This window comes from Wickerhamomyces ciferrii, contig 00084 (assembly GCF_000313485.1).
Source record: "Wickerhamomyces ciferrii WGS project CAIF00000000 data, strain NRRL Y-1031 F-60-10, contig 00084, whole genome shotgun sequence".
In the NCBI taxonomy this organism is placed as follows: domain Eukaryota; kingdom Fungi; phylum Ascomycota; class Saccharomycetes; order Phaffomycetales; family Wickerhamomycetaceae; genus Hansenula; species Hansenula ciferrii.
The window spans coordinates 1-11,207 of NW_011887656.1; the positions used below are offsets into that span (position 1 = coordinate 1).

General features: G+C 33.4%; 9 protein-coding genes across 9 annotated transcripts; 3 read left to right on the plus strand and 6 right to left on the minus strand.

Annotated features, from left to right (window-relative positions):
* Window positions 1–483: 483 nt before the first annotated feature.
* On the plus strand, window positions 484–1,638 carry BN7_3124 (uncharacterized protein; the record flags this gene model as incomplete). The annotated part of the gene is made up of 1 exon (XM_011276246.1): window positions 484–1,638. The coding sequence occupies one exon, from the start codon at window positions 484–486 to the stop codon at window positions 1,636–1,638; it is 1,155 nt and encodes a 384-aa protein (XP_011274548.1).
* Window positions 1,639–1,883: 245 nt separating this feature from the next.
* INN1 (Inn1p) lies at window positions 1,884–3,407 on the plus strand (the record flags this gene model as incomplete). Its single annotated transcript, XM_011276247.1, has 1 exon — window positions 1,884–3,407. One exon carries the CDS (start codon window positions 1,884–1,886, stop codon window positions 3,405–3,407), a length of 1,524 nt encoding a protein of 507 aa, XP_011274549.1.
* Window positions 3,408–3,531: 124 nt separating this feature from the next.
* On the minus strand, window positions 3,532–4,268 carry RPC31 (DNA-directed RNA polymerase III subunit C31; the record flags this gene model as incomplete). The annotated part of the gene is made up of 2 exons (XM_011276248.1): window positions 3,532–4,104; window positions 4,164–4,268. 2 exons carry the CDS (start codon window positions 4,266–4,268, stop codon window positions 3,532–3,534), a joined length of 678 nt encoding a protein of 225 aa, XP_011274550.1.
* A 437-nt stretch (window positions 4,269–4,705) lies between these two features.
* On the minus strand, window positions 4,706–5,116 carry PGA2 (Pga2p; the record flags this gene model as incomplete). The annotated part of the gene is made up of 1 exon (XM_011276249.1): window positions 4,706–5,116. One exon carries the CDS (start codon window positions 5,114–5,116, stop codon window positions 4,706–4,708), a length of 411 nt encoding a protein of 136 aa, XP_011274551.1.
* Window positions 5,117–5,598: 482 nt separating this feature from the next.
* On the minus strand, window positions 5,599–6,336 carry ALF1 (Alf1p; the record flags this gene model as incomplete). The annotated part of the gene is made up of 1 exon (XM_011276250.1): window positions 5,599–6,336. The coding sequence occupies one exon, from the start codon at window positions 6,334–6,336 to the stop codon at window positions 5,599–5,601; it is 738 nt and encodes a 245-aa protein (XP_011274552.1).
* A 1,321-nt stretch (window positions 6,337–7,657) lies between these two features.
* On the plus strand, window positions 7,658–8,311 carry FUR1 (uracil phosphoribosyltransferase; the record flags this gene model as incomplete). Its single annotated transcript, XM_011276251.1, has 1 exon — window positions 7,658–8,311. One exon carries the CDS (start codon window positions 7,658–7,660, stop codon window positions 8,309–8,311), a length of 654 nt encoding a protein of 217 aa, XP_011274553.1.
* Window positions 8,312–8,479: 168 nt separating this feature from the next.
* BN7_3130 (Actin-1) lies at window positions 8,480–9,874 on the minus strand (the record flags this gene model as incomplete). The annotated part of the gene is made up of 2 exons (XM_011276252.1): window positions 8,480–9,515; window positions 9,852–9,874. The coding sequence occupies 2 exons, from the start codon at window positions 9,872–9,874 to the stop codon at window positions 8,480–8,482; spliced, it is 1,059 nt and encodes a 352-aa protein (XP_011274554.1).
* A 73-nt stretch (window positions 9,875–9,947) lies between these two features.
* On the minus strand, window positions 9,948–10,616 carry BN7_3131 (ATP-binding protein; the record flags this gene model as incomplete). The annotated part of the gene is made up of 1 exon (XM_011276253.1): window positions 9,948–10,616. One exon carries the CDS (start codon window positions 10,614–10,616, stop codon window positions 9,948–9,950), a length of 669 nt encoding a protein of 222 aa, XP_011274555.1.
* A 147-nt stretch (window positions 10,617–10,763) lies between these two features.
* Window positions 10,764–11,150, minus strand: BN7_3132 (uncharacterized protein; the record flags this gene model as incomplete). The annotated part of the gene is made up of 1 exon (XM_011276254.1): window positions 10,764–11,150. The coding sequence occupies one exon, from the start codon at window positions 11,148–11,150 to the stop codon at window positions 10,764–10,766; it is 387 nt and encodes a 128-aa protein (XP_011274556.1).
* Window positions 11,151–11,207: the final 57 nt, after the last annotated feature.

Sequence of the window (11,207 nt, forward strand, 5' to 3'; positions counted from 1 at the left end):
TTATCAAGTTTTCTTCATGCCAGAAACTAAAGGTAAAACCTTGGAAGAAATCGATGATATCTTCTCTAAATCATCATTCACCATTGCTAGAGAGAATATCTCGAACATGAAAAGAGCTATTGGTAAAAAAGTCTAGATGGTGATTATCACAATTATATTTTATATTGATTTGCTAATAACATACTACTGATATTTATGATATCCTAACGTAGCACGTATAAATTTAAGTCGTTATATACATCTATATAAACCCGTGAGTGTTTTGGCAGAATGTGCCCTAAACAATAACTAAATATAGACAAAACGTTTGTGAACAAAGGCTTGGATCTATGAAAAAAACCAGGCTTATGCATCAGGAACATGATCAGTGATCAACTCTAAAATCGAGGCTAATATTGAATAAGATCAGTTTGAAGAAGTATATTAATCATAGCTTCTGCTCTTTGTATCGAATTTGGTAACATAGATCGTGGAATTTAAGAAATGCCATTAAAGTTTAATTCTGCTAAAGGTGTGTTGGTTGTTGATCCCATAGAAGCAAGAAACATATGTACCACAAAGTCATCTTCAAAAATCTATTGTCTTTTTCAAATTGATAATAAAGCATTCAGGTCCAAAACTACACAGTTACAAGAACATATAAGTCCCAAATGGAACGAAGATTCACAATGTCGCTTTGATATTGATCCTGGAGTGACACCCTTGCTTAAAATTTATATTTTGGAACGAACTTCAGGTCTACCCAAAGTTCTAGGAAAAGGTGAACTTGATCTTGTTGATATATTCTATGAGAAAAAAGTTGATAAATGGACAAAAGTGCCTCCCACAGGTCAAATCAATATAGAGTATACGTTTTACCAAGTTGCACCAATGTTACCTCATAAACAACCCACAAGAGGACCATCAGTCCCAGTAAAGAATCCATTACCAAATTCACCAACTGAAACAGTAACTGTCAATAAACCAAAGATCTCCTCTGTGGATAGTGTATTTGTTGATGATCAAAAAGAAAAAACAAGACTAAGGAAACTTGCCAGTAAGGTTAAAAGAAGATATGAGAGAAGAATATCACTGAGGGAAACAGAAATGGAACAGCAACTTCAAAAGATGACAAATGACGAGCTTTTAGTCTTTGAGGTTAATAACTCACCAAAAGATAAATTAAACAATGAAGAAATTATACATAGAGATGAAGAACCAGAAGGATTAGAAGAACCAGAAGTCAACGTTTATTCAATAGAGAGTTCCAAATTAGAAGAGTTAGATCTCAACAGCCTTCCATTTTCTGCGGATTCGATAGGTAGTACAGTTGTAACCAAGTTGGAAAAGGTTAAAGCTGAAGATCAAAGAAAAAAGAGAAGAGAAGCGAAAGCTGCTTATGAGAGACTTTCACCAAGTGCTTTTGCAATAATGAACAGATTAGAGCAAGGAAGAGCCAAAAGAGACGATTTCAGGGTTGACAATGGTGTCTCTGATTATAAAGGTGATGGAACTTGGGGTAAAGGTCGTTTATCCGATGCTGTTTATACTGAAGGTAGACCAGTATTACCACCTAAAATTCCAATCGGGATGTCGAGTGAAGAGTATTATATGTTAAACAGGAAAGAGTATCTGGAATACTTTCAACAGATTCTATGAATAATCCAAGAGCTTAAATAAGTAACGATTTTAATGATTTTGATGTCGAAGTTAAACTAATCTATTTATAATTGTAGTCGTTTGTCGGCTTAGCGTAGAACTTTACTTTTCGGACCAAGGTCACATGACTGTATTTCACTGTTTACAAATTTATCAAATTTGTCAACAAACTTCTTGATTTAAATTTTAAAGTCGTGTTTTACAATTATTTCGACATAAGAATTGTTAGACAAGATTAATAGATTATGTCACATTTTCAAGGGAATACTGGTACACTGATCATAGTGGTCAGTAGAGCAAGAGATCTACCCAACCGCAGAAAAATGGAAAAACAGAGTCCTTATTGTCTATTACGGATATCAAATCTGACCGATAAAACAAAGGTAGATATTAGAGGTGGTCAAAATCCAAGATGGGATAGTGAGTTTAGATTCAACATAACTCCCGAGGTACAGCCTATATTGAAGCTTTCTGTGTTAGATGAGACTAAAAAGGCTCCAGTGCTGGTTTCAGAAGGAGAAGTGGATTTCACTCCAGTATTTTATTCATCTGTTAAAGAAGGATTCGATCTATGGCATCAATTGAAGGCAGGGCATAAAGATGCTGGTGAAATTTATCTAGAAATGACATTCTATCCTGCTGTATCAGGCTTTTCAAAAAGTTCTATGAGAAAATCTATACAGAGTACAAGTTCAAAGAGAAGAAATCTACCAGCTATTCCAGGTCAAGAAGTATCAGAACCAGAACTCAAACCATTAAACTCAATACCTCCACCGCTACCAAGAATCGCATCAGAAGTAGTTGGCTTTGATGCATTCAATCAATCAAGTCAGTCACATAGGGAAATTGATGAGTTTCCACGTTCAAACACCTATCACCAACCTTTTGAACAAAATTTCCATAAATCAGATTCTTTCCGTCCACCATTCCAACCAGATTTCAATCAATCGCAAATGTCTGTGAGCTCATTACCTGATATTCCCATGCAAAATCATATTAATAAAGATTTACCTCCAATTAGAAATATTACACCACCAAGAAGTGAACCATCCACCTTCCCAAATGTTATTGCCGATGATGAACCAACTTCTCTAGATCCTGGAAGACAAAGACAGACAACAGATCTCAAACAATTTGCCAAAAATTTAACTTCAAAGTATAATATTCCAATATTCGGCAATAAAAGCCCTCAACAAGAAAGAAGAATTACAGACTCATTTGATGAGCTTGAAAGAGAAGTTCAGTCCGATTATATTAAGACACATAAACCAGCAAATACCAGACCACCTGCATTACCAACACATAGTCAGTTTCATACACTATCATCTGGATCATTACCACCACCTCCTCCCCAACATAGTTCAGGGTCACTAAACAATTCATCTATAAATCATTATAATGTTATTGAACCAAGTACTAGTATACCTATATCACCACCAAGAAGAAAAAGTCCAGAACGCAAAGCACCAAGTAATTTTTATAAAAGTGGTAACAGCAGCCCTACAAAACTAGACCTTACGAGTTTACCATATGATGCTAATACAATACCCAGTCCAATTGGTAAAAGAACAGAAATTGATAATTATGATAATAGAGTAACATCTTCCAAAGATGATGATATATTATTAGATGGCTATAAAGCACCTACACCATACGATATCTTTGTTCAAAGATCAATGAAAGAATCACAACAACAACAACAATCATTTGGTAGAACATCTCCAACACGTTTCAAAAGTTCTTTACCACCACCACCTCCTCCTCGTTGAACATTAGTTTACAGGACACTAATAGACAATTCATTGTATAAGTATAAATTTAACAATTGTAGATCATCGAAACTATTGTACATTTTAATTTTAAATTATATAATTTTAAATATTAAGGTCCATTTCAAAAAGCGGCCTCATCATTGAAATCATCTTCTTCAGCAAAATCATCCCCATCTTCGAAATATTTTTCAGCGTTATAATCATCATCATCATCTGATTCAAATTCATCGTCAAAGTTCTCTTCAGGTTCAGGGTCAGGTTCTTCTTTATCATCTTCATCCTCAGCCATATCCTTAAGCTTCTCTAAGATGGATTCTCCAATAGCTGGGTTGTCTAAATTGTCTAAAACTTCTTTTGAATTCTTTAATTTGGCTAATGATAATAATTTTTTCTTCTTTTTGTCATCAACTCCCATGACTTTATATAACTCTTGTGGGAAAAACTCTATAACATATGGATGTTCGTCAATAGATCTCCCTATTTTACGCTTCTTTCTATATCTATCTGAGTATCTCTTTAAACCATCATTGATACCTTCTTCATCTATTTCAGTTTTACCTTTTGTATTCTCTATTTCTAAATTTGAACCAGTATAAAATGGACCATCTTTAACAGTTGTTTGGAAGTTTAGAAAATGACTAGCAACAATCTTTTCTAATTTTGATGAGTTACCGTTAACAGGTAAGGGTATTTGCTAAAGTTCGAGTTAATATTTATTTTGGATCATCATTTAAGTTGTTGATTAAAACTTACTGGTTTTTCATTTTCTTTATTACCATTGTTAAGATCACTGTAATCTAGACCAAAGGGTAGATTCCTTTGAAATCCACCTCCACCGCCTCTTCCTCCGAAACTCATCTCTTATTTACAAGGTTTGTAGAAGCTATTGGGGTTGATGTTTATTTTATTACTAGATGAGCTACTACTATAGAGGAAATTTTTAAGCCATTCAATTCTGGACACAGTGAAAATTGGCAGATTTTTTGAATTTTTGTGAGCAGTATTAACAATTCAAACAACAATAAACGAGTATAAACGTACGTTGAATCAAAGAATTTTCTTACAGGTGAATGATTCTGGATATCAGAGTCTAGAATATCACATCGTTCAATGATGAAAGTTGTTTTATAACGTATTTTAAATTGAACTTCAAACACGTTCTCTAAAAAAAACGCTTACTATACGTATATATCGATTAGCTCTGAGCTACATTTAACGACAAGCCATATTAAAATTATAAATTATAATAAACCACCAGCAACTATTAGCAGCGAAACAGACCTGTTGTTATAGGATCATTCATCTTCTAACAAATCTTCAATATCTTTATCACTATCATCATCTTGATGTTCGAGTTTTTCTAAAGTTTCTTTCAAAATTTCTTCTTGTAATTTGATATTACGTCTAGTTTTCTTACCCCATCCAAATCCACTTTCAGTAGCAGTGGTTTTAGCTTTTGGATCTTCAACGAGTTCCCTTATTCTTTCTTGATCTCTATCTTTTTCATCTTGTGCAAGTTGTTGTTTTAATTGACGGTTAGCTAAAACTTTTTGAGCGATATTACGGATGAAAATGTAGCCACCAATAATAACAACCAATCTAATAGCCTTATGGATATCAATTTCCCTCAATGTTGCTGGGATGTAAGGGATGATAGCTTCAATATACTTGTGGTATTGAGCTTGAATTGGAGCAGCTTCTGACATCTTTGTGGTTTTGTTTATAGTGTGATGTTTATTCTTTACTGCAAAAATTAATTATTAATGAATACCGAAACGTTGAATTTTGGTTGATTTTGAGATGTTTATATATGCAAGACTTTTTGAAGGAATATCAACGTGACAATCTAAAAGAGAATATGTTGACTGATTGGTGATTTCCAAATGAGAGCTTTTATGAATTTGTGATCGCTACTTCTAAGAGTAATCGATTGTTTACTTCATTACAAATATGCGAACTTTATTTCGGAAAGAACCAAAATGGATAAAACGGTGATATAGGAAACCCAGACACCACAAATATCAATCTTCTCATCTTCAACGGTAGATCAAAGTTACTCGATACCGGATTACTACCGAACAGAATTAATAATGGTACTTTGGGCAAAGTGTGGCTATAAGTGATACAGATCAATAGTGTCTATTAAAGCTTATCGTGTAATTTCCTAAACTAGAAATCATTAATTACCTTATATTTCATCATCGTCATCATCGCTAAATAAGGATTTTTCAGGAAAGTCACCTTGTTCAATTTGTACAGGTCTCAAGAATCCCCCATAATTTTGATTAGCAGTGAAATATGACACTCCTTTTATGGAACCATTGTTTTTCCCAACTGGTTCGTCAAATTGAACCCCAACCCATATAGAGTCTGGATCAATTTCAGGAACTTTACCAACATACCTTATAACACCTCTTCTTTCCCCATCTTTATCATTGACTGTACGAAATCTTGAGCCTTCCTTCAATTCTTTAGCCTTTGATTCATTTGATTGACGAATTTCTTCTTTTTTAGCTTCAAAAGCTGGGTCAAATCTACCTAATTTATTGTCTTGTTTCCATCTTCTTATAGAGTCTGATCTTTTTTCATAATCTTCGTCTTTCAATTCAAAAAATTGACCACCTTCCTCGTTGTTTAAGTCATTAAGTTCAGATTCAGGTCTTGTATCGTTCACTTGTATTCTTGAATGTGCTTGGAATTGAAATTGATCAAGTGTAGTTGAATCATCAGTTTGACCTTGAGATCCTTTGATTTCTTTACCATCAGTCGAAAATGTGTTGATGAATAGAAGTAATTGTTGATCTTCTGGTGGAATACCTGTTATAGTTTCTAATCTTTGTTTGAAATATTTTAAGGTCCAATTTGTGGAGACTCTTCTCTCAGAATTTGTCAATGCTGATGTCACTTGAACAGTTATATCACTCATATTGATCTAGGGTATAGTGAAACAATACGTGACTTTTCGTATATAGAATTGGTAATTTTGAATACACTATGTTTCTGGGAACAGTAATAGAGGGAATCTATAAGCACAATTCACTAACTACATATTGATCAAATTTTTGAAATGTCAACAATGTAACGCGCCTGAAGTTTATGCACTAAATTATAAAATGCGCGAAGTTTACCCTCCTGATAAATGATGTCGCGAATTTCCGATGAAGAAATGAAGAGAGGTATAATCTGACATGAACTAGAAGACTGAAGTGATTTTGGTTTAACTTTAACCACCAAAAAATATATCAAGATGAGTGAAAAGGTATGTCAATATTTCTAGTAACAGTAATTGGGCATTCACTAACCTTATCAATTAGAATCAAAATCAACAGCAAAATCAACAAGGTAGAAGAAGAAACCAAAATCAACAAAGAGAAAAACAAGATGGACCAAAAAGGGATCTTATACTAGAAATATCCAAGTATCAAGATAAAGAAATACGTGTTAAGTTTACACATGGTAGACAAGGTATGTTAAAGCTTAGGATAGAAGCATTGTAAAGAATTGTGAACTAACAAAATACAGTGACCGGTGTGTTGAAAGGTTTCGATCCATTATTGAATCTTGTATTGGATAACGTTAAAGAAACAATAAGAGGTAAGTACAACTTTGGTTTAATATAAAGAGTGACTATAAGAATAAAGGATACTAACATAATTATAATAGACCCAGAAGATGAAAGTATTTTAACAGATAAGACTAGAGATCTTGGTTTAGTTGTTGTTAGAGGACCTTTATTATTGACAATTGCCCCAGTTGATGGATCAGAAGTTATTGAAAACCCATTTGTGCAACCTCAAGAAGAATAAATGTATGATATGACCCGTTAAAATTTTATTGTAATTACCTTGATTTAAGATTTTAGGCTAAAATGTATTTTAGCATTTAGTGATCTATACACAGCATATGTCGAGCATTAAAAACATGTTAAAGAATTGAATATATGGAGCTAGTCAATGCCTATTCGTGCTACAACTAAAAAGCTTTCCACTAGTTCGATAAGTGTCTTTATTTAAAAACCCGTTGATAAGATTGATTTATTACTTATAAGCTGTACATCCGTACACCATGATGACATCTCGAGCCGACGGGTTTAGCTTTTTTTGTGCGATGAGCTGATAAAGAAATTTTTATGTGTAGAAAATCAGATTCTTTGATAATAGAAGTTTATATATTAGCTTTTAACCCCAGGAATTTCTGATCTTTCGAGATAACCACTTAATTTATTAGATCAAGGATTTATTTCAGCAATGTCAGCCCCAGAAGAACAAAAAAACGTTTTATTATTACCACAAACCAATCAATTATTAGGTTTGTACTCAATCATTAGAAGTAAAGATACACATCGTTCAGATTTTGTCTTTTACTCTGATCGTATTATTCGTTTATTGGTTGAAAGAGGTTTAGATCAATTACCAGTGGAAAAGCATACTGTTACAACCCCATTGAATGTTGATTATGAAGGTGTTGGATTTTTAGGTAAAATTTGTGGTGTTTCAATTGTTAGAGCAGGTGAAAGTATGGAACAAGGTTTAAGAGATTGTTGTAGATCTGTTAGAATTGGTAAAATTTTAATTCAAAGAGATGAAGAAACTGCTTTACCAAAATTATTTTATGAAAAATTACCAGAAGATATCGCTGATCGTTATGTTTTCTTATTAGATCCAATGTTAGCTACAGGTGGTAGTGCAATCTTAGCTACTGATGTCTTGATCTCAAGAGGTGTTAAACAAGAAAGAATTTTATTCTTAAACTTGTTAACAAGTCCAGAAGGTATCAGAAATTATCATGCTAAATTTCCAAACATTAAAATTATCACTGGTGGTATTGATGATAAATTAGATGACAAAAAACGTTTAGTCCCAGGTTTAGGTGATTTTGGTGACAGATATTACTGTATTTAGATACAAGTCTATTACAAAAAAAAGCTTGATTTCTATAGCAATGCATTTATAATCATGAGTTATTAATCTTTTATTTATAACAAATTCGTATTCTCATAGACATTTAGTATGAATTAAATCTGGATTTTCTTCCCATTCAGCTTTTGTTACCCACATCTAGATATATTGTTAGTAAACTAATAACATAAGACACTTAACAAGAAAATAACTTACTTTTTTAAATGTACTTAACCCTGCAAGAATTGATCCACCAATCCATGTACTATATTTTCTTTCTGGTGGTGCGAATATCTTTATTTTAGTCCCCTTTGGTGTCATTACTTTCAATTCATTGATTAATCTATCACCAAATCCTTTCAATAACGTAGTACCGCCGCTCAACACAACACTTTGATATAATGAATTTCTTAAATCTAAATCAACTTTCCCTATAGAATCGAAAACCATTTCATGAATCCCTGGAAATTCTGACCCAATAATCTCAGGTTGAAATAATATTTCAGCTGATCTAAATTTTTCAGCACCAATTTCAATAGTTTTCCCATCGGGTAGTTTATATAATTCAACATTTTTGTTTGTAGTTTGTGAAGTTTCAAATCCAAATGATGATGAGTACCAATCTTTTTCATCCTTTTGTGGATCAATTGATACATAACATGTTTTTTCTTTTATTAAACGAACGATCTCCTTTTCAGCACTTGTTTGTAATAAATAACCATTTTTACGTAATAATAATTGTAATTGTTCTGTAACGTCTCTACCTGCAACATCTATTCTCTTTATAGCATTTGGTAATGAAAACCCTTCATACACAGGGACTGAATGACTGACACCATCACCTGAATCAAGCACAACACCTGTGGTTCTCCCTGAAGCATAAAGAGCCAAAACTGCTTGGATTGACATGTATAAAGCTGGACAACTATAAGTTTCAAAGAAAATTTGTGCACATTTATCACGGTGTCTTTTAGGGTTTAATGGTGCTTCAGTTAATAAAACAGGATGATCTTCAAGACTTGTTTTCAATTCATTTTGTAGCACAGAAGACCATATTTTTTGCATATCATCCCAATTCTGTATGATACCGTGCTCAATTGGATATCTTAACCTTAGAAGACCTCTATTCTCTTGAGCTTTGTTTCCAATGAATGTATCACCTTCAAGCGCACCCGCCATCACTTTTGAGTATTTAGGCCATCCCAGTCTGTTTGAATGTTAGCATTTGATCTATGCTGTTACCAGGAAGTATACTTACATAGCTGGAGCATGAGCTTTAGGTTTTTCTTCTCCTGCAAAACCTGCTTTTATATTACCAGATCCCTATATCAATGTTAGTATAACGGTTCAAAAGAGGCAGAGGAAACTTCTGAAGAAAAAGCTCACATTATCAATGACAATCGGTTGATTCAATAGATGAGTTGTGCCCTCGGTGGCCATGTTATGATTGTCTCTTGAGTCTTGATGTACTATGCCTTGGATCACTGTGGGTTTCCAGATATCAACAATGTTTTTGTTTACATGAAAATTAAAAAGTATGTACGCGCGATCTCCAAAACAAAACATCAACACGCGAATATTTCTACAACAATTCTTCAGATTTAAATATATGTTCAGTTGTTTAAATAGTATGTACAGTCTAGCCTAAAGCAGATGGTTCTAAAAACTCAGCGGTTGAAGCCGTCGTGAGCGTGTTCTTCAATGTACCAGCAAAGTCAGAGTTCTTCAACGGTCTCACTTTGATATCACCTTCTGTGACTTTTTTACCATTCTTGATATTTTGTCTGATATAGTCTCTCATAGCATTTAATGCAGCATCCCTACACATCTCTTTTAAATCTGAACCACTAAATCCATCAGTACTCAATATTAATTGGTCCAAATTAAACTCTTTTTCATCAACTTCAGTATCTTTCAACAGAATTTTCAAAATACGGGTTCTTTGTTCAATATTTGGCAACCCCACAGAAAATCTCTTTGGCATTCTTCTCATAAATGCTGAATCAATATCATTTGGCCTATTAGTAGCACCCAACACTAAGATTCTCCCACTTGATGTTAATCCGTCCCATAGTGTCATAAACTCAGCTTTCAAAGTAGCAGTAACTTCATGATCTGCTGACTGTCTTTCTCTTAAGAATGAATCAATTTCATCAATGAAAATAATACATGGTTGTAGTTTGGCTGCCAATGAGAAAACAGCATCAACCATCTTATTTGATTCACCATACCATTTGTCCATGATTGATGACATACGAATAGAGATGAAGTTTGCACCACTTTCTTTTGCAAGGGCTTTTGCAAGCATGGTTTTACCACAACCTGGTGGTCCATATAGTAATACACCTTTTGGTGCTTGTAATAATGGTGAATGTGTAAATAATTCAGGTCTGTTGAGTCAGTTAGTATATAATTATATAATTATTTGACTATTGGAAAATCTATACTTACAATGTTAATGGATAAAGAACACTTTCCTGTAGTTCATCAATAATGTTTTGTAAACCTCCAATATCTGTAGAAATTTGTTAGTTTTATCTCTGAAACATAATGGCAAATGAATTGTTATATACTCACCATCAAATTTAACATCTATTTCAAAAGGAGTAACAACAGAGGCCAGTACAGCATTTTCATAATCATTTAAGTCAAGCTTAAGATCCGGATTCAACACTTTAAGTCTTTTCAATGAAGCATCGGCTTTCTTTTTAGTTTCTGATGATTTAGCAGCTGGGCCTTCTTGATTCATGAGAAGGTGAACCATATAATATGCCGACACAGCACCACCGATAGCAAGCACAATATCAGTGGCAAGTTTAAGATCAACTCTAAGTTTTGACATTTCACACTATTTCTTCTTCTTCTTAACTTTTTTAGTTGAAAAGAGCTTTTTTAGTGT